Raw genomic sequence first — 22,170 nt, forward strand, 5'->3', positions numbered from 1 at the left:
AAAAATCTGTACTCCCCGGCCGTAGGTCCCCTGGACAACAAACGTTGCACACTTGTAGAGGAAAAAAGGGGCTACATGTGTGCCAAGTTCCGGGTCCAGGGGACCTACGACCGGCCAGTACCAGGTCCCCAAACTCACCAAAGAAATTACTGTTTAACATAGGAGTCTATAGAAGGGGTGCCTGGCTTTGAAAAATCGGTGCTCCCCGGCCGTAGGTCCCCCAGACAACAAACTTTGCACACTTGTAGAGGAAGAGTGGGGCTACATGTGTGCCTAGTTCCAGGGGACCTATGGCCGGCCGGTACCGGGTCCCCAAAGTCCGGGAGATCAGGCGCAAAAAGGTAAATCGAGTATAAGCCAAGGGGGGCATTTTCATCACAAAAAAATGTGCCGAAAAACTCGGCTTCTACTCGAGTATATACGGTACATAAATTTGTTTAGTTAAAGCGGTGGTTCACCCTTAGAGAGCACTTTTTCCCCTTAGATTGAGGCTCGTTTTCTCTAGGGGAATCGGCTATTTGTTTTAAAATATGAGCAGTACTTACCCGTTTACGAGATGCATCTTCTCCGTCGCTTCCGGGTATGGGCTGCGGGAATGGGCGTTCCTTCTTGATTGACATGCTTCCGAGAGGCTTCCGACGGTCGCATCCATCGCGTCACGATTTTCCGAAAGAAGCCGAACGTCGGTGCGCAGGCGCAGTATAGAGCCGCACCGACGTTCGGCTTCTTTCGGCTACGAGTGACGCGATGGATGCGACCGTCGGAAGCCTCTCGGAAGACTGTCAATCAAGAAGGAACGCCCGCTCCCGAAGACCCATACCCGGAAGCGACGGAAGAAGATGCATCTCGAAAACGGTAAGTACGGATCATATTTTAATACAAATAGCCGATTCCCCTAGACAAAACGAGCATCCATCTAAGGGGAAAAGGGGAAAAATTTAATAAATGGGTGAACTCCCGCTTTAAACTCGTTTCATTAGGTTCATTCGTTTTTGCAATTAGTTTGGTTTATTCATTTTCGAATTGATTCAAATTTTTTCAAATTAGAAAAGTTCTCGAATTTGAAAAGTTTTCGAATTTGAATAGTTTTCCAATTTCCAACGAGAATTAAATAGAATAGAAAATAAAGGAATAGAATAAAAAAATAAAATAGAAAATAATATAAACAGAAAATAAAAGAATATAGAGTACTAGAGTAAAACAGAACAAAATAGAATAGAAAATAAAAGAACAGAATATAATAAAAAAAAAAGAATAAAATAAAATATAATATAAACATCTTCTGAAATTTAATTAGAAAAGAAAAATATGTATATATAAAAAAATAGAACAGAATAGAAATAGCCATTTTCCAAAATTCAAATAGAATCAATTTGAATCTGAATAGAAAATAATAGCGTAGAATGGGATAGAAAATAACACAATACTATAGAAAAAAACAACAGAATAGAATGAATATAACCATCTTCCTATTCTAATCTATTCTTTTCTATTCCATTCAAATTGATTATTTTAGAATTTTGGGAAATGGTTCTATTCGTTCTATTCTAACCTATTCTTTTCAAATTTTTTTTATTATATATTTTTTAATTTGTTTATTCTATTCAATTTTTTTCTATTCTATTTATTTTATTTTCTATTTTCTATTCTATTCTATTCTTTGGGTCAGTGGAAGGAATAGTGTCCCATATTTGGGGTCAGTGGAAGGAATAGTGTCCCATCATTGGGGTCAGTGGAAGGAATAGTGTCCCATCATTGGGGCCAGTGGAAGGAATAGTGTCCCATTATTTGGGGTCAGTGGAAGGAATGGAGTCCCATCATTTGGGGTCAGTGGAATGAATAGTGTCCGATCATTGGGGTCAGTGGGAGGAATAGTGTCCTATCATTGGGTCAGTGGAAGGAATAGTGTCCCATCATTTGGGGTCAGTGGAAGGAATAGTGTCCCATTATTTGGGGTCAGTGGGAAGAATAGTGTCCCATCATTTGGTGTCAGTGGAAGGAATAGTGTCCCATTATTTGGGGTCAGTGGAAGGAATAGTGCCCCATTGTTGGGGTCAGTGGAAGGAATGGTGTCCCATCATTGGTGTTAATGGAAGGAATAGTGTCCCATTATTTGGGGTCAGTGGAAGGAATAGTGCCCCATTGTTGGGGTCAGTGGTAGGAATAGTGTCCCATCACTGGGGTCAGTGAAAGGAAAAGTGTCCCATCATTGGGGTCAGTGGAAGAAATAGTGTCCCATCATTGGGGTCAGTGGAAGGAATAGTGTCCCATCATTGGGGTCAGTGGAAGGAAAAGTGTCCCATCATTGGGGTCAGTGGAAGAAATAGTGTCCCATCATTTGGGGTCAGTGGAAGAAATAGTGTCCCATCATTTGGGGTCAGTGGAAGGAATGGAGTCCCATCATTGGTGTCAGTGGAAGGAATAGTGTCCCATCATTGGGGTCAGTGGAAGGAATAGTGTCCCATCATTGGGGTCAGTGGCAGGAATAGTGTCCCATCATTGGGGGTCAGTGGAATGAATAGTGTCCCATCACTGGTATCAGCGAGAGGAATAGTGTCCCATCATTGTTATCAGTGGAAGGAATAGTGTCCCATCATTGGGGTCAGTGGTAGGAATAGTGTCCCATTGTTGGGGGTCAGTGGTAGGAATAGTGTCCCATCATTCGGGGTCAGTGGAATGAATATTGTCCCATCATTTGGGGTCAGTGGAAGGAATGGAGTCCCATCATTTGGGGTCAGTGGAATGAATAGTGCCCCATTGTTGGGTCAGTGGAAGGATTAGTGCCCCATTGTTGGGGTCAGTGGTAGGAATAGTGTCCCATCATGTTGGGTCAGTGGAAGGAATAGTGTCCCATCATTGGGGTCAGTGGAAGGAAAAGTGTCCCATCATTTGGGGTCAGTGGAAGGAATGGAGTCCCATTGTTGGGGTCAGTGGAAGGAATGGAGTCCCATTGTTGGGGTCAGTGGAAGGAATGGAGTCCCATCATTGGGGTCAGTGGAAGGAATAGTGTCCCATCATTTGGGGTCAGTGGAAGGAATAGTGCCCCATTGTTGGGATCAGTGGAAGGAATGGAGTCCCATCATTGGGGTCAGTGGAAGGAATAGTGTCCCATCATTGGGGTCAGTGGAAGGAATAGTGTCCCATCATTGGGGTCAGTGGCAGGAATAGTGTCCCATCATTGGGGGTCAGTGGAATGAATAGTGTCCCATCACTGGTATCAGCGAGAGGAATAGTGTCCCATCATTGTTATCAGTGGAAGGAATAGTGTCCCATCATTGGGGTCAGTGGTAGGAATAGTGTCCCATTGTTGGGGGTCAGTGGTAGGAATAGTGTCCCATCATTCGGGGTCAGTGGAATGAATATTGTCCCATCATTTGGGGTCAGTGGAAGGAATGGAGTCCCATCATTTGGGGTCAGTGGAATGAATAGTGCCCCATTGTTGGGTCAGTGGAAGGATTAGTGCCCCATTGTTGGGGTCAGTGGTAGGAATAGTGTCCCATCATGTTGGGTCAGTGGAAGGAATAGTGTCCCATCATTGGGGTCAGTGGAAGGAAAAGTGTCCCATCATTTGGGGTCAGTGGAAGGAATGGAGTCCCATTGTTGGGGTCAGTGGAAGGAATGGAGTCCCATTGTTGGGGTCAGTGGAAGGAATGGAGTCCCATCATTGGGGTCAGTGGAAGGAATAGTGTCCCATCATTTGGGGTCAGTGGAAGGAATAGTGCCCCATTGTTGGGATCAGTGGAAGGAATGGAGTCCCATCATTGGGGTCAGTGGAAGGAATAGTGCCCCATTGTTGGGGTCAGTGGAAGGAATAGTGCCCCATTGTTGGGGTCAGTGGAAGGAATGGTGTCCCATCATTGGGGTCAGTGGAAGGAATAGTGCCTCATTGTTGGTATTAGTGGGAGGAATAGTGTCTCGTCATTGGTAATAGAGTCAAGGGATTGGACCCAATCGTTGGTGTCAGTGGGAGGAATAATGCCTCATATTAGTAGGAGAGAAAGGTCCCCAAGGGCTGGATAAAGACAAGCACGGTGTTGCATCTGGCCCGGGGGGGTCAGTTTGGAGACCACGGTCTTAGACAATTGTCACCGAAACAAAACGTGTCCATCAGAAGGTTTCTCCTCTCTTCCTGTTCTGGGAACAACTCAAAATGTTGAATTTTTTTTGGTCATTTTTCGGTCACCAAAACATCATTGGGCTGGATTCAAGTAGCAATTGCGCCTGTGTAACCATTAGTTACACAGCGCAATTGCTTACTTGCCCCGGCGTAACGAATGCTCCTGATTCAGGAACCTCGTTACGCCGACTGCAGCCTAAGATATGCGCGGCATAAGGCTCTTATGCCCGCATATCTTAGGCTGCATTCTTGCGATGGCCGCTAGGTGGCGTTCCCGTTGTGCTCAGCGTATAGTATGCAAATTGCATACTAACGCCGATTCACAATGTTGCGCGAGCCCTGCGTACGCAATTTACGTTGTTTCCGTACGGCGGTTTTTGCGTAAGGCTGCCCCTGCTATTAGCAGGGGCAGCCAATGTTACGTATACCCGTCGTTCCCGCGTCGCGAAATTTGAAATTTACGTACTTTGCGTAAGTGATTCGTGAATGGCGCTGGACGCCATTCACGTTCACTTTGAAGCAAATGACGTCCTTGCGACGTCATTTGCCGCAATGCACGTCGGGAAAGTTTCCCGACGGAGCATGCGCTCTACGATCGGCGCGGGAACGCGCCTAATTTAAATGATTCCCGCCCCCTACGGGATCATTTAAATTGCGCGCGCTTACGCCGGGCATTTCGCCGGCGCGCCCACACAATTTACGGAGCTACTGCTCCGTGAATCAAGGGCAGCGCAGTAAATTTGCGGGGACGCAGGGCAAAAACGTTGCCCTGCGCCTCCGTAAAATATGCGCAATTCTACCTGAATCCAGCCCATTGATTTCTCATCTATTCACCATATATCTAGAAGAAGATTCCCTCCTTCAGGAGTCTGTGGACCGTTTCCAGTAAAATAAAGATAATAAATAAAGAATTTGTAAAAAAGAATGTTCACAAAAACACACACAAGCTGTGACCACGATCCTGTGGTGTGGTGAACGGCCATAAATCTACCGCCATCGCACGCGGTACTCTATATCAGTCCTGGTATTGGCAACCACTTTATTCATATAAGGTGGATCTAATGGAACCAATATTCACAAAGGCATTGAGTAGCGGTTCCCGGAGTGATACTCTAAACCATTATTCAATCTTCTGAATATAATCTGAACCTTCACCGATATACCATGTATGTGGGAACGCCAAGCGTGGCGCTCTGAAAAGCCTTCGTTGTGTTCTCCTCCCAGGTTAGAGATCAGATAGAATGAATACAGTTGTGGTTGGATAAGTGTGAATAACCAGATACATCCTCCGTATTCTTTATTATATTCTTTATTATATTCTTTATCTGCCGTTGTCTTTGTGAGGATTGCAATCTTTACAAAGTGCTCTTCGCTGTTTGAACGCGATACTCATCATCCCTGGTACAGGGAAGAAGGCAACGCGCATAACCTTGGAGATTGTGGTTTATACATAATATCCCGCTGACCGAAGTTCAACCTCAAGAGCGCTTTGTGCAGGAGCGTGGGAATTGGATTTCTTCTTAACCATTCAAGTACCAGTTATAGCCCCTCCAGTGGTGGCTGGTGCTCAAAGTTTTTGGGGGCCGCCACTGTGCCCATCAAACGCAGCCACTGTGCCCATCAAACGCAGCCACTGTGCCCCTCAAACGCAGCCACTGAGCCCATCAAATACAGCCACAGTGCCCATCAAATGCAACCACTGTGTCCATCAAACGCTGCCACTGTGCCCATCGAATGCAACCACTGTGCCCCTCAAACACAGCCACTGAATCCATCAAATGCAGCCACTGTGCCCATCAAACGCAGCCACTGTGCCCTCAAACGCAACCACTGTGCCCTCAAACGCAGCAACTGTGCCCATCAAATGCAGCAACTGTGCCCATCAAATGCAGCAACTGTGCCCATCAAATGCAGCCATTGAGTCCATCAAATGCAGCCACAGTGCCATCAAACGCTGCCACTGTGCCTATTAAATGCTGTCACTGTGTCAATCAAACGCAGCCACTGTGCCCATCAAATGCAACCACCGTGTCCATCAAATGCAACCATTGTGTCCATCAAACGCAGCCACTGTGCCCATCAAATGCAGCCACTGTGCCCATCAAACGCTGCCACTGTGTCCATCAAACACTGCCACTGTATCCATCAAACGCAGCCACTGTGCTCATCAAACGAAACCCACTGTGCCCATCAAACGCAGCCACTGTGCCCATCAAACGCAGCCACTGTACCCCTCAAACACAGCCACTGAGTTCATCAAATGCAGCCACTGTGCCATCAAACGCTGCCACTGTGCCCATTAAATGCTGCCACTATGTGTCCATCAAATGCAGCCACTGTGCCCATCAAACGCAGCCACTGTGCCCATCAAACGCAACCACTGTGCTCATCAAATGAAGCCACTGTGCCCGTCAAACGCCGCCACTGTGCACATCAAATGCCGCCACTGTGACCCCCCCCCCCCCGCCCGACCTGCTTGCCATCTGCCTGGCACTTACCCTGTCTCAGTGGGGCAGTGGGTGATGGCGGCGAGCGATGCTCTCCATGCGTCTTCTCCTGTCTTCTCCTCCTGATAAGCGTCCAATCAGAGTGCCTGCCATTTCAGCCAATGGGGTGATGGATAACAGACCCGAGCACCTGATTGACAGAGAGGCGGTTCAGTGTTAGGAAAGCGGATATCCATTCGCTTTTCTAACACACCTGGGTGGACTGTGAGCATGGCGCTCGCAGGTCACCTTTTTTGACGCCTATTAGAGCCTATGGCTCTAATCAGGTGCTTTAAACACCCCCCCCCCCCCGCCACTGCAATTCAGGCGCCCAAAAAGGGGACGGACGAATGAATAATGGGTGGCAGCGGCGACCATGCATGAATCTTTTCAGTGGTCATAGAGGGGCTGGCTTGAGAGAGGGGGGGCCTTATGGACGCACCACCACTGACCCCCTCCCTGTCCAGATCAGTTTTCATTGCAGTGACACTTTGACTGATAATTACTCCGTCATGCTAACACTGTACCCAAATTAAGTTTAGATTTAGTTTTCTTTTTGTGGTATTCCACTGGGGTTTATTTATTTATTTATTTATTTATTTTACTATATGAAAAGAAAAAGAACAAAACAATAAAGTAAAAAATGTATCTTTCTTTCTGTTATAAAACATCTGAAAAACCCTCAATCAGTAAACTGGATATATATATAGAGGGTGCATCTTCCTAAAAACCTCAGAATCTGAAGATCGAAGAGCCACGCTGAAATGTGGAAACATCGGCATTGTCCAAATATGGCCATATTAGGTCAATCATGTCACCAACATTGACATTGTCCGAGTGTGGCCATATTAGGTCAATCATGTCACCAACATTGACATTGTCCGAGTGTGGCCATATTAGGTCAGTCATGTCACCAACATTGACATTGTCCGAGTGTGACCATATTAGGTCAATCATGTCACCAACATTGACATTGTCCGAGTGTGGCCATATTAGGTCAGTCATGTCACCAACATTGACATTGTCCGAGTGTGACCATATTAGTTCAATCATGTCCTAATCACCAACATTGACATTGTCCTAGTATGGCCATATTAGGTCAATCATGTCACCAGCATTGACATTGTTCGAGTGTGGCCATGTTAGGTCAGTCATGTCCTAATCACCAACATTGACATTGTCCTAGTATGGCCATATTAGGTCAATCATGTCACCAGCATTGACATTGTTCGAGTGTGGCCATGTTAGGTCAATCATGTCCTAATCACCAACATTGACATTGTCCGAGTGTGGCCATATTAGGTCAATCATGTCCTAATCACCAACATTGACATTGTCCGAGTGTGGCCATATTAGGTCAATCATGTCCTAATCACCAACATTGACATTGTCCTAGTATGGCCATATTAGGTCAATCATGTCCTAATCACCAGCAATGACCTTGTCCGAGTGTGGCCATATTAGGTCAATCATGTCACCAGCATTGACATTGTCCTAGTATGGCCATATTAGGTCAATCATGTCCTAATCACCAACATTGACATTGCCCGAGTGTGGTCATATTAGGTCAATCATGTCACCAGCATTGACATTGTCCGAGTGTGGCCATATTAGGTCAATCATGTCATAATCACCGACATTGTCCTAGTGTGGCCATATTAGGTCAATCATGTCACCAGCATTGACATTGTCCTAGTATGGCCATATTAGGTCAATCATGTCACCAGCATTGACATTGTCCTAGTATGGCCATATTAGGTCAATCATGTCCTAATGACCAACATTGACAATGTCCGAGTATGGTCATATTGGGTCAGTCATATCCTAATCACCAGCGTTGACCTTGTACAAATATGGCCATATTGGGTCAATTATATAACCAATATTAGCACTGGTCAAATATGGCCGTATTGGGTCAATTATGTAACTCAACATTGGCATTGTCCAAATATGACCATATTAGGTCAATCATGTCACCAGCATTGACATTGTCCGAGTGTGGCCATATTAGGTCAATCATGTCCTAATCACCAACATTGACATTGATCGAGTGTGGCCATATTAGGTCAATCATGTTCTAATCACCAACATTGACATTGTCCTAGTGTGGCTATATTAGGTCAATCATGTCCTAATCACCAGCGTTGACCTTGTCCGAGTATGGCCATATTAGGTCAATCATGTCCTAATCACCAGCGTTGACCTTGTACAAATATGGCCATATTGAGTCAATTATATCGCCAATGTTAGCACTGGTCAAATATGGCTGTATTGGGTCAATTATGTAACTCAACATTGGCATTGTCCAAATATGACCATATTAGGTCAATCATGTCACCAGCATTGACATTGTCCGAGTGTGACCATATTAGATCAATCATATTATATGTTTGGAATAAAGCCTTATTTTCGACTCTAATGCTCTTTAACCTTCAGATCCAATCATTACTTTCACCAAGTTTCTTGGTTCACAGAAGCAGACCACACATCACCCAGACACCCCACTGGGATACCACCAGTACAGTTTTGGAAAATACACCAATAGTATAAAAGTATTATCTACCTTTTCAAAAATTGCCTTGGATACCCAAGTGTGAACTTTCTTCTTTTATACTGCAGTGTGCCCGAGCGGGAGGTATGGAAGAGGCTGTTTAGAATTCTGTATATGCAGCAACAACTCCACCTGTAACCCCATTGATGGCTCGTGTCAGTGCTACCCTGGTTGGATTGGCAGCGACTGCTCTGACGGTAAACATACTCAAATCGGGCCATAGAAACAATGAATATGTCCCGTGTTAGAGAAGCAATTCATGTTCTTACACTAAAGTATCAAGAATGGCCTAATCAAAAAAACACAGGAGATCACATGATCCCGTCCATGTATTGCTAACTATAGTCAAATGTCAATTGTTGAACATGAGAAATGTATAAAGCAGATACAATGTATATAAAGCTGAAAAGGTTTTTTAATTTTGGATGAAGTAGATCTTAGGAATGAGCTAAGGTTTGGATCAATCATGTCACCAGCATTGACACTGTCCAAATATGGCCATATTAGGTCAATTATATCACCAGCGTTGGCACTGGTCAAATATGGTGGCCATATTGGGTCGATTGTGTCACCAACGTTGGCATTGGTCAAATATGGCCATATTGGGTCAATTATGTCACCAGCGTTGACATCGTCCAAATATGGCCATATTGGGTCAATTATGTCACCAGCATTGACATTGTCTGAGTGTGACCATGTCAGGTCAATCATGTCACCAGCGTTGGCACTGGTCAAATATGGAGGCAATATTGGGTTAATTGTGTCACCAGTGTTGACATTGTCCGAGTGTGGCCATATTAGGTCAATTATATCACCAGCGTTGGCACTGGTCAAATATGGTGGCCATATTGGGTCGATTGTGTCACCAATGTTGGCATTGGTCAAATATGGCCATATTGGGTCATTCATGTCACCAGCGTTGGCATTGGTCAAATATGGCCATATTGGGTCAATCATGTCACCAGCATTGACATTTGTCAATTGTTGAACACGAGAAATGAGCATATCTAATGTATATAAAGCCAAAAAGGTTTTTTAATTGTGGATGGAGTAGATATTAGGGATGAGCTAAAGTTTAGGCTAAACCTTGGGAAAAGTTTCAGATGGTCGCAGCTCACCAGCCCGATCAGCTGCAGCTATGGAATTCCCTGCCCTGCAGCTGCACTAAACAAAAGGTTACCGGGGATGCTGGTGACATTATTTACATAATATGGCTACATAGGTCAGTTATGTCACCAGCATTGATATTGTCCTTATATGGCCATATTAGGTCAATCATGTCTCCAAGATTGACATTGTCCGAGTATGGCCATATTAGGTCAATCATGTCCTAATCACCAGCATTGACATTGTCCAAGTGTGGCCATATTGGGTCAATCGTGTCACCTTAGTTGACATTTGTTAATTGACAATTGTTAAACACGAGAAATGAGCAGATGCAATGTATAAAAAAGCCAAAAAGGTTTTTTAATTTTGGATGGAGTAGATATTGGGGATGAGCTAAGGTTTGGGCCAAACCTGGGGAAAACTGTCATATGGTCGCAGCTCACCAGCCCGATCAGCTGCAGGTATGGAATTCCCTCCCTTACAGCTGCACGAAACAAAGGGTTACTGGGGATGCCTGTGACATTATTTTCATAATATCGCTACATGGGGCCATATTAGGTCAATCATGTCACCAGCATTGACATTGTCTGAGTGTGGCCATATTGGGTCTATTATATCACCAGCGCTGGCACTGGACAAATATGGCCATATTGGGTCTATTATGTCATCAGCGCTCGCATTGGGCAAATATGGCCATATTAGGTCAATCATGTCACTAGAATTTACATTGTCCAAATATGGCCATATTGGGTTAATCATGTCACCAGCGTTGACATTGCCCAAATAGGGCCATATTGGGTTAATCATGTCACCAGAACTTACATTGTCCACATATGGCTATATTAGGTCAATCATGTCACCAGCATTGGCATTGTCCAAGTATGGCCATATTGGGTCAATCGTGTCACCAGCATTGACATTGTCTGAGTATGGCCATATTAGGTCAATCATATCATCAGCGTTGACATTGTCCAAATATGGCCATATTGGGTCAATCATGTCACCAGAATTTACATTGTCCAAATATGGCCTTATTGGGTCTATTATGTCACCAGCGCTGGCATTGGGCAAATATGGCTATATTAGGTCAATTATGTCACTAGCATTGACATAGTCCAAATATGGCCTTATTGGGTCAATCATGTCACTAGAATTTACATTGTCCAAATATGGCCTTATTGGGTCAATCATGTCACCAGCGTTGACATTGCCCAAATAGGGCCATATTGGGTTAATCATGTCACCAGAACTTACATTGTCCAAATATGGCTATATTAGGTCAATCATGTCACCAGCATTGGCATTGTCCAAGTATGGCCATATTAAGTCAATCGTGTCACCAGCATTGACATTTTCAGAGTATGGCCATATTAGGTCAATCATGTCACCAACGTTGACATTGTCCAAATATGCCTATATTGGGTCAATTATGTCACCAGCGTTGGCATTGCCCAAATATGGCCTTATTGGGTTTATTATGTCACCAACGTTGACATTGTCCAAATATGCCTATATTGGGTCAATTATGTCACCAGCGTTGGCATTGCCCAAATATGGCCTTATTGGGTTTATTATGTCACCAGCGCTGGCATTGGCCTAATATGGCCATATTAAGTCAATCATGTCACCAGCGTTGACATTGTCCAAGTATGGCCCTATTGGGTAAATACATGTCACCCGCCCCTTTGTTACACGTGGTTGTGTTACTAATTGAGGAGAACTTCTCGTCTTTTATCTGTTGCCTCCATGTTTTGTTTCAGTAACTCCGGAAATACTGAAGCCAGACTTAGCCCACCATTTAGTATTTCCGGGGGAGGCCAACAATGGCTGCCTCCATAATCCTGCCAGGAAACCAGTGGTTGTAATTGGGCTAATATATTCTTTTTTTTCTTGTTTTATGTTCTTTTTTTCCCCCCGGCAGAATGTCCTCCCGGTCTCTGGGGTCCAGACTGCATCCACACGTGTAACTGTCACAACGATGCCGAGTGCAGCACATACGACGGGGAATGTAAATGTACGCCTGGATGGACGGGGCTGTACTGTACGCAGAGTAAGAACTCTTTTTATATATTGATGAGCTCTCTGCTGCCTTCCAATCACCTGCCCAGATTTCCTATCATGTGATCAGAACCCCCTACAGATCGCAGTCTCTAGTATAACCACGTGTCTACATCTCCTTTCCTCAACATTATTCATCACAGAACATTAAAGCTGAACTCCAGGCAGATATAACAAAACACATCTGTATACATTAATACATCTTTACGTTTTTTTGTTTTGTTTTCAATGCAAGCTGTGCAACCATCTGAATTTAACCTGGTATCAGTGTCATGCAGTCCCTGTACAGCAGGGCTGACGTTCAAGAGGAGGAAGCAGCACAAGGAGCCAAAATGAGCCAAGAAGCATCCTGATAGGAGGGGAGGGCAGGGTGACATAGAGATGAGCTCATCCCTGTGCTGCTTCTCCTTCAATGTCTAATTACGGGTAGAATGACTGAGGACATCTAGAGGCAGAAAAAATGTACTGCAGGGACAACCTCTGGATGGAAGTTGACTATTGCAAATATTGGGCTAGATTCATGTACCTTGTTTCCCCGAAAATAAGACCTACCCCGAAAATAAGACCTAGCGTTATTTTCCAGGAGGGCTGCAATATAAGCCCTACCCCAAAAATAAGCCCTAGTTTAACCACTTCCATACAGGGCACTTACGTACCTTCCCGCCCAAGCCAATTTTCAGCTTTCAGCACTGTCGCACTTTGAATGGCAATTGCGCGGTCATGCTACACTGTACCCAAACAAAATTGGCGTCCTTTTTTCCCCACAAATAGAGTTTTCTTTTGGTGGTATTTGATCACCTGTGCGTTTTTTTTTTTTTGCGCAACAACTAAAAAAAGACCGAAAATTTTGAAAAAAATTACGTTTTTTATTTTTTTCTGTAATTTTTTTGTAAATAAGTAAGTTTTCTCTTTCAATTACGGGCACTGATATGGTGGCACTGATGGGCACAGATGAGATGGCACTGATGGACATCGACGAGGTAGTACTGACGGGCACAGATGAGGTGGCACTGATTGGCGGCGCTGGTATGCGGCACTGATGGGCACACATAGGCGGCACTCATGGGCACACATAGGCGGCACTGATGGGCACTCATGGGCGGCACTGATGGGCACTCATGGGCGGCACTGATGGGCACTCATGGGCGGCACTGATGGGCACTCATGGGCGGCACTGATGGGCGGCACTGGGCACTCATGGGTGGCACAGATGGGCACTGTGGGGTGGCACTGATGGGCACTGTGGGGTGGCACTGATGGGCACTGTGGGGTGGCACTGATGGACACTGTGGGGCGGCACTGATGGACACTGTGGGGCGGCACTGATTTACTTGTTGCCAGTCAGTGCCCATTTGTGCGCACTGATTGGCATCTTTTTTTTTTTTTGCATCTTTTTTTTTTTTTTCCCAGACTTTTTTTTTTTTTTTTCAGACTTTTTTTTTTTTATTTGGACTTTTTTTTTTCCCGTTTTTTTTTGTTTTGCCCTTCCCTGGTGGGCATCCCTGGTGGTCCATGTGGCGATCCGAGGGGGGGCTGCGCTGATAAACTGTCAGACGCGAGTGAGGAAGAGCCATCGACGGCTCTTCCTGTTTACACCGTGATCAGCCGTGGTTGGACACGGCTGATCACGTGGTAAAGAGTCTCCGTGAGAGACTCTTTACCGAGATCGGTGTTGCGGGGTGTCAGACTGACACCCCGCAACAACGATCGCCGCGATGCACGCCCCCGGGGGCGCGCAGCGGCTCAGAATCCTGAGGACGTCATATGACGTCCAGTCAGGATTCTACAACCACTTTGCCGCCGTCAATCTGTCATTGGCGGGCGGCAAGTGGTTAAAATGTTTGTAACATCCTATAATCCACTCTATTACAGTAGTATATAATGTACAGTGTGTGTGTTTCTGTAATATAATTGCAGGGAAGAGAGCTCCGGCGGGTCACAGAAGCGATGAACGAAGGTATTTGGCACAATTATATTACAGAAACACACACATTATACATTATATACTACTGTAATAGAGTGGATTATAGGATTTTACAAGCATTTTAACTCCGTTTACACTGGGGATTCCTGTCAGGCAGGGAGGGAGAGGGGGAGAGAGAAGACAGAACATTACATAGTAAGACCTACCCCGAAAATAAGCCCTACTGTGTCTTTTGTTGCCAAAAATAATATAAGACCCGGGCTTATTTTCGGGGAAACACGGTAGCTGTTACGGCGGCGTATTTCTCCAGATACGCCGCCGTAATTTCAAATCGTGACGCCGATTCTCAAAGGCAGATACGCTCAAAAAATAGGCTTCCTCCGCCGACGTAACTTGAATACGGCGGCGTATAATTGTGTGCAATTCTACGCTGGCCGCTAGGGGCGCTTCCGTTGTTTTCGGCGTAGAATATGCAAATGACCTAGATACGCCGATTCACAAACGTACGTACGCCCAGCGCAATTTATTTACGTTAGGCTTTTTCGACGTAAGGTTGTTCCTGCTATTAGGTGGCGCAGCCAATGTTAAGTATGGACGTCGTTCCCGCTTCGAAATTTGAATTTTTTTACGTCGTTTGCGTAAGTCGTTCGCGAATAGGGCTGGACGTCATTTACGTTCACGTCGAAAGCAATGACGATTTGCGTCGGAATTTCGAGCATGCGCACTGGGATTCTTTCACGGACGGCGCAGGCGCCGTTCGTAAAAAATCGTAAAATACGCGGGGTCAACCTTAATTTAAATAAAACACGCCCCCCTCATCATCTTTTGAATTACGCGCGCTTACGCCGGCCCCGTTTACGCTACGCCGCCGTAAGTTAGGAGGCAAGTGCTTTGTGAATACAGCACTTGCCTCTCAAACTTACGGGGGTGCAGCGTAAATACGATACGCTGCGCCGCCGTAAGAAGGGGCGCAGATACCTGAATCTAGCCCATTGCATAGCTGTTTTTTTTATGTTATATTGTATAGTGCTATTCCTTTTATATCTTGTTATTTTTGGATAGAGTTCTGCTTTAACAAAATAAAAGTTTAGAGAGGGTCAGCTGTTTGGGACGTCATCCTGGTCGCTATACTAATAACAAGAATGTTGGACTGTAATATAGATGTTGATCTTCTCCCACTTCCCCATCTATTCAGTTATCCTTTTAGGGCCGGGGGTCCTCAAACTGCGGCCTGGGGTCCAAATCTGGCCTGCTGCAAAATTTTAGCTGCCCTGCCCCCCCCCAGTCTCCAGCACCACAAACCCCCCCCCCTCCCTCCACCCTTTTTTCTGCACTGTCATCTTCCTTATCACTGGTTGCTAGGACTGCCAGCAGGGATGGACTGGTCATCTGGACTACAGGGAGTTTCCCAGTGGGCCGATGGCTCAGTGGGCCAGCTTCAGTGACAGCAGACCGCCACCCCCTCCGATCCTCTGTCTCCCCTTCCCCGCAGCGTTCACCTCCTCTCCCTCCCCGCAGCGTTCGCCTCCTCTCCCTCCCCGCAGCGTTCCCCTCCTCTCCCTCCCCGCAGCATTCACCTCCTCTCCCTCCCCGCAGCATTCACCCCCTCTCCCTCCCCGCAGCGTTCACCTCCTCCCCCTCTCCGCAGCGTTCACCTCCTCTCCCTCCCCGCAGCGCTCACCTCCTCTCCCTCCCCGCAGCGCTCACCTCCTCTCCCTCCCCGCAGCGCTCACCTCCTCTCCCTCCCCGCAGCGCTCATCTCCTCTCCCTCCCCGCAGCGTTCACCTCCTCTCCCCCCCGCAGCGTTCACCTTCTCTCCCTCCCCGCAGCGTACATCTCTTCACCCCCCGCAGCGTTCACCTCCTCTCCCTCCCCGCAGCGTTCACCTCCTCCCCTTCTCCGCAGCGTTCACCTCCTCTCAGTCCCCGCAGCGTTCACCTCCTCTCCGTCCCCGCAGCGTTCACCTCCTCTCCCTCCCCGCAGCGTTCACCTCCTCTCCCTCCCCGCAGCGTTCACCTCCTCTCCGTCCCCGCAGCGTTCACCTCCTCTCCCTCCCCGCAGCGTTCACCTCCTCTCCCTCCCCGCAGCGTTCACCTCCTCTCCCTCCCCGCAGCGTTCACCTCCTCTCCGTCCCCGCAGCGTTCACCTCCTCTCCCTCCCCGCAGCGTTCACCTCCTCTCCCTCCCCGCAGCGTTCACCTCCTCTCCCTCCCCGCAGCGCTCACCTCCTCTCCGTCCCCGCAGCGTTCACCTCCTCTCCCTCCCCGCAGCGTTCACCTCCTCTCCCTCCCCGCAGCGCTCACCTCCTCTCCCTCCCCGCAGCGCTCACCTCCTCTCTCTCCCCGCAGCGCTCACCTCCTCTCCCTCCCCGCAGCGTTCACCTCCTCTCTCTCCCCGCAGCGCTCACCTCCTCTCCCTCCCCGCAGCGCTCACCTCCTCTCTCTCCCCGCAGCGCTCACCTCCTCTCCCTCCCCGCAGCGTTCACCTCCTCTCTCTCCCTGCAGCGTTCACCTCCTCTCCCTCCCCGCAGCATTCACCTCCTCTCCCTCCCCGCAGCGCTCACCTCCTCTCCCTCCCCGCAGCGCTCACCTCCTCTCCCTGTCCGGCCACCCACATTGGAGAAACCTGCCAGTGGGCCAGTCTGGATGAAGTCCAGGGCCACATTTTTGTCCCAGTCCAGCCCTGACTGCCAGTGTCCTAGCAACCAATCATGTGCTTGCTCCAGCAATGAAAGGAGAACGAAGCTTCTGTCCAGATCTGCTCTGCCTTTGCTTGCTGCTACAGCCACACTCCCAACTTCTGGCCTGTTACATACTGCAAGGGTAAAGTAAGGAAGGAGCCTGGTGGGGACCCTGATGTAAGGAGGACTCTGATGTGGACTCTGAAGGAAATGCCGATGTAAGGGGGACTCGGATTTGGACCCTGATGTAAGGTGGGACTCTGATTTAAGAGTGAATCTGATTGGCACCCTGATTTAATGGGACTCTAATGGGGACCCTGCTGTAAGTGGGGACTCTGATGGGAACACTAATGTAAGGAGAACTCTGAGGAGGACCCAAGTGGTACTTTGATGGGGCCCCTTATGTAAGGGGGGGGGGGGACTCAGATCTTGACACCTGATGTAAGGGGGTCCCTGATGAGGCCTCTGATGTAAGGGGGTCCCTGATGAGGACTCTGAAGTAAGGTGTGCTCTGATGTAAGTAGCAACTCTGAAGAAAACACTGATGTAAGGGGGACTCGGAAGTGGACCCTGATGTAAGGGGGGACTTTGATAGGCACTCTGACTTAAGAGTGATTCTGATTAGCACCCTGATTTAAGGGAACTCTAATGGGGACCCTGATGTAAGTGGGGACTCTGATGGGGACCCTGATGTAAGTGGGGACTCTGATGGGGACCCTGATGTAAGGGGTGACTCGGATGGGGACCCTAATGTAAGGGAGGACTTTGATGGGAACACTAATGTAAGGAAAACTCTGAGGAAGACCCAAGGGGGACTTTGATGGGGATCCTGATGTAAGGGGAGACTCTTCAAACTACCCTGATGTAAGTAGCAACTCTGAAGAAAACACTGATGTAAGGGGGATTCGGATGTGGACCCTGATGTAAGGGGGGACTTTGATAGGCACTCTGATTTAAGAGTGATTCTGATTGGCACCCTGATTTAAGGGGACTCAAATGGGGACCCTGGTGTAAGTGGGGACTCTAATGGGAACACTAATGTAAGGAGAACACTCAGGAGGACCCAGGGGGGGGCCTGATGTAAGGGGAGGGGGGGACACTAATCTTTAATGGGGACCCTGATGTAAGAAGTGGGAATGGATAAGCGAGTTTGGGGTGGAGGAACTTGACTGGCCTGCACAGAGTAGATAGATAGACCTCTTTTGGGATGAATTAGAGCGGAGACTGCGAGACAAGCCTTCCCGTCCAACATCAGTGTCTGACCTCACAAATGGGCTTCTGGAAGGATGGTCAAACATTCCCATAGACACCCTCCTAAACCTTGTGGACGGCCTTCCCAGAAGAGGTGAAGCTGTTATAGCTGCAAAGGGCGGGGCCAACTCAATATTGAACCCTACGGGCTGAGACTGGGATGCCATTATAGTTCATGTGTGTGTAAAGGCAGGTGTCCCAATACTTTTGGAAATATAGTGTATTTAGCAATGTGACCTAATTGGCAGTTAGAAGCTATAGTTAAAAAAAAACGAGTTTTGCTTTACTAATCTATATTGGTGTACAGCGCCATACTTCCATAATGTAAAACTGTTGGCGCTATATAAATCGTGTATAATAATAATTAGGGTTGTCCCGATACCGATACTAGTATCTGTATCGGGACCGATTCCGAGTATTTGCGGGAGAACTCGTACTCCCGCAAATACCCCCGATACCGAAATAGAATACCCCCCCCGCCGCCGTTACGCCGCATCCCGCCGCATCCCCGCTGCCGCCGACTGGTTAATACGCGCGGGGAACATTACAGCTTTCATTTGAATAGCTGTAGTGTTTCCCGCCGCGCCGCGTATAGACACTCCCCCTTGCTCGGGTGAACTGTCCAATCCCGAGCAAGGGGGAGTGTCTATACGCAGCGCGGCGCAAATCATTACAGCTATTCAAATGAAAGCTGTAATGTTCTCCGCCCGTATTAACCAGTCGGCGGCAGCGGGATGCAGGTAAGGGGGACATGGCTGGATATGGGGGGGAGACATGGCTGGATATGGGGGGAGACATGGCTGCATATGGGGGGGAGACATGGCTGCATATGGGGGGACATGGCTGCATGGGGGGGGACATGGCTGGATATGGGGGGGAGACATGGCTGCATATGGGGGACATGGCTGCATGGGGGGGACATGGCTGGATATGGGGGGGGAGACATGGCTGCATATGGGGGGACATGGCTGGATATGGGGGGAGACATGGCTGCATATGGGGGACATGGCTGCATGGGGGGGGACATGGCTGGATATGGGGGGGAGACATGGCTGCATATGGGGGGACATGGCTGCATATGGGGGACATGGCTGCATGGGGGGGGGGACATGGCTGCATATGGGGGGACATGGCTGGATATGGGGGGAGACATGGCTGCATATGGGGGACATGGCTGCATGGGGGGGGACATGGCTGGATATGGGGGGGAGACATGGCTGCATATGGGGGACATGGCTGGATATGGGGGGGAGACATGGCTGCATATGGGGGGGAGACATGGCTGGATATGGGGGGACATGGCTGGATATGGGGGGGACATGGCTGCATATGGGGGGACATGGCTAGATATGGGGGGAGACATTGCTGCATCTGTGGGGGGACATGGCTGCATTTGTGGGGGGGCATGGCTGCATTTGGGGACACATTTAAAAAAAAGTATCGGTATTCGGTATCGGCGAGTACTTGAAAAAAAGTATCGGTACTTGTACTCAGTCCTAAAAAAGTGGTATCGGGACAACCCTAATTTAATAATAATAATAATAATAATATTATTAATAATAATAATAATAATATAGATCTGCCATATAAACTTCAGGATAAAGCAGAATTGTAAATCCGGAGTTCTCAGTAACAGGCTGGTTGTTGTGTCCTCAGCAGCTTTATTATTAGTACCGGGGTCGATCTCTTTTGCTTTAATGTGTTGTTGTATCTTCTAATGCAGTAACACTGAACACCCCTTTGACCCGTCCTTAGACTTTTCACTGGGAACTCAACAAGGGCGCAGGGGGGGGGGGGGGAGCGATCTATTATTCCAACTTGGATTCTGATTTGGAAGGCAGCCATCAGAGTAGCATACTGCCCCCTGCTGGTGTGAGTGCGTGGAGCTGCTATTACCTTTCTCTTCTTCGATCGTCCTTCAAAGTAATACATATTGACCTAAAATAATAAAAAGTTGGGGCCAGATTCACAGACATTTGCGCTACGCTGCGGCGGCGTAACGTATCCCATTTACGTTACACCGCCGCAAGTTTACAGCATAAGTGCTTGATTCACAAAGCACTTACCTGTAAACTTGCGGCGGCGTAGCGTAAATCCGCCCGGCGCAAGCCCGCCTAATTCAAATGGGGCGGGGACCATTTAAATTAGGCGCGTTCCCGCGCCGAACGTACTGCGCATGCTCCGTCCCTAAAATTACCCGACGTGCATTGCGCTAAATGACGTCGCAAGGACGTCATTGGTTTCGACGTTAACGTAAATGGCGTCCAGCGCCATTCACGGACGACTTCCGCAAACAACGTGAAATTTAAACATTTGACGCGGTAACGACGGCCATACTTAACATGGGTTACACCACCTAGAGGGCATGCTTAGTTTTACGCGACGCATCTCTACGGAAACTACGTAAATTTAGATCGACGGGCAAAGCGGACGTTCGTGAATCGCCGTAACTAGTCATTTGCATATTCTACGCCGACCGCAATGGAATCGCCACCTAGCGGCCGGCCTAGAATTGCAGCCTAAGATCCGACGGTGTAACAGTTACACCTGTCGGATCTTAGGGCTATCTATGCGTAACCTGATTCTATGAATCAGGCGCATAGATACGACAATCGTATCTCAGAGATACGACGGCGTATCAGGAGATACGCCGTCGTATCTCTTTTGTGAATCTGGCCCTGGATCTTTGCAGAGGTAATAATAAATTCAGCACACGTTGTTCATTTATTGTCCAAAAAAATAAAGAAGGGCGCACCGGAAGATGAGCAAATAATGCCAAACAATGGCAAGCCATAATGAATTAGATACACCATATGGCAATCAGCATGAGGTATGGGGGAAAATTACACATACGGCTTTAAAAAGATTAACCACTTAAAACCCGGACCTTTAGGCAGCTAAAGAACCCGACCAGTTTTTGCGATTTGGCACTGCGTCGCTTTAACTGACAATTGCGCGGTCGTGCGACGTGGCTCCTAAAACAAAATTGGCGTCCTTTTTTTCCCACAGATAGAGCTTTCTTTTGGTGGTATTTGATCACCTCTGCGTTTTTTATTTTTTGCGCTATTAACAAAAATAGAGCGAAAATTTTGAAAAAAATGCAATATTTTTTACCTTTTGCTATAATAAATATCCCCCAAAAAACTATAAAAAAATAAAAATTCCTCAGTTTAGGCCGATACGTATTCTTCTACATATTTTTGGTAAAAAAAATCGCAATAAGCGGTTATCGATTGTTTTTTGCGCAAAATTTATAGCGTTTACAAAATAGGGGATAGTTTTATTGCATTTGTATACATTTTTTTTTTTTTTACTATTAATGGCAACGATCAGCGATTTTTTTTCATGACTGCGACATTATGGCGGACACTTCGGACAATTTTGACACATTTTTGGGACCATTGTCATTTTCACAGCGAAAAAATGCATTTAAAATGCATTGTTTATTGTGAAAATGACAGTTGCCGTTTGGGAGTTAACCACAGGGGGCGCTGAAGGGGTTATGTGTGACCTCATTTGTGTTTCTAACTGTAGGGGGGTGTGGCTGTAGGTGTGACGTCATCGATTGGTCCATCCAGGACAAAGCATCAGCGAGGGATCTGGATGGGGTGGCTCTTGTCAAGATAACTGGCTTCACCAAGGACATCTCTTAAAGCCCAACTCCAGGATAAAAGAAGCTCTCTTCCCACTCCCCTTTTATCTGATCAGATTAAGAAAAAAAACTTTTCACTTACCATAATCGGCAGTCACGCGATCATCCAGTGTTGGGTGCTTCTTCTCTCTGTGTACTTCTTGGTTGGGTCCTTCTTCTGAGTGTCCACATCATGGTCTGCATTATGTGGACAATTCCCAATGGCTGGCCATCAGAGGGGTCCTCTTAGAATCCAGAAGAAATCTGACGTTGCACCACTGGAAGTGAAGGTTACCAGACAGCTAGAGGTAACAGGTTGTGCTGGAATAGGCGTGCTCGCAGGAGGATCAGAACTGACTTCACCAA

The 22,170-nt window shown here is 47.3% G+C and overlaps 1 protein-coding gene across 3 annotated transcripts in view; it reads left to right on the plus strand.

Moving 5' to 3' along the window:
• Window positions 1-22,170, plus strand: part of MEGF11 (multiple EGF like domains 11) — a 766,818-nt gene that overhangs the window by 636,152 nt on the left and 108,496 nt on the right. For all 3 annotated transcript variants that reach the window (XM_040342265.1, XM_040342267.1, XM_040342266.1), the window contains exons 16-17: window positions 9,223-9,351; window positions 12,183-12,311. In XM_040342265.1, coding sequence (XP_040198199.1) covers window positions 9,223-9,351; window positions 12,183-12,311 — 258 coding nt within the window. The remainder of the gene's footprint in view (window positions 1-9,222; window positions 9,352-12,182; window positions 12,312-22,170) is intronic.

The sequence above is a fragment of the Rana temporaria genome, chromosome 3 (genome assembly GCF_905171775.1).
Source record: "Rana temporaria chromosome 3, aRanTem1.1, whole genome shotgun sequence".
Classification (NCBI taxonomy): Eukaryota; Metazoa; Chordata; class Amphibia; order Anura; family Ranidae; genus Rana; species Rana temporaria.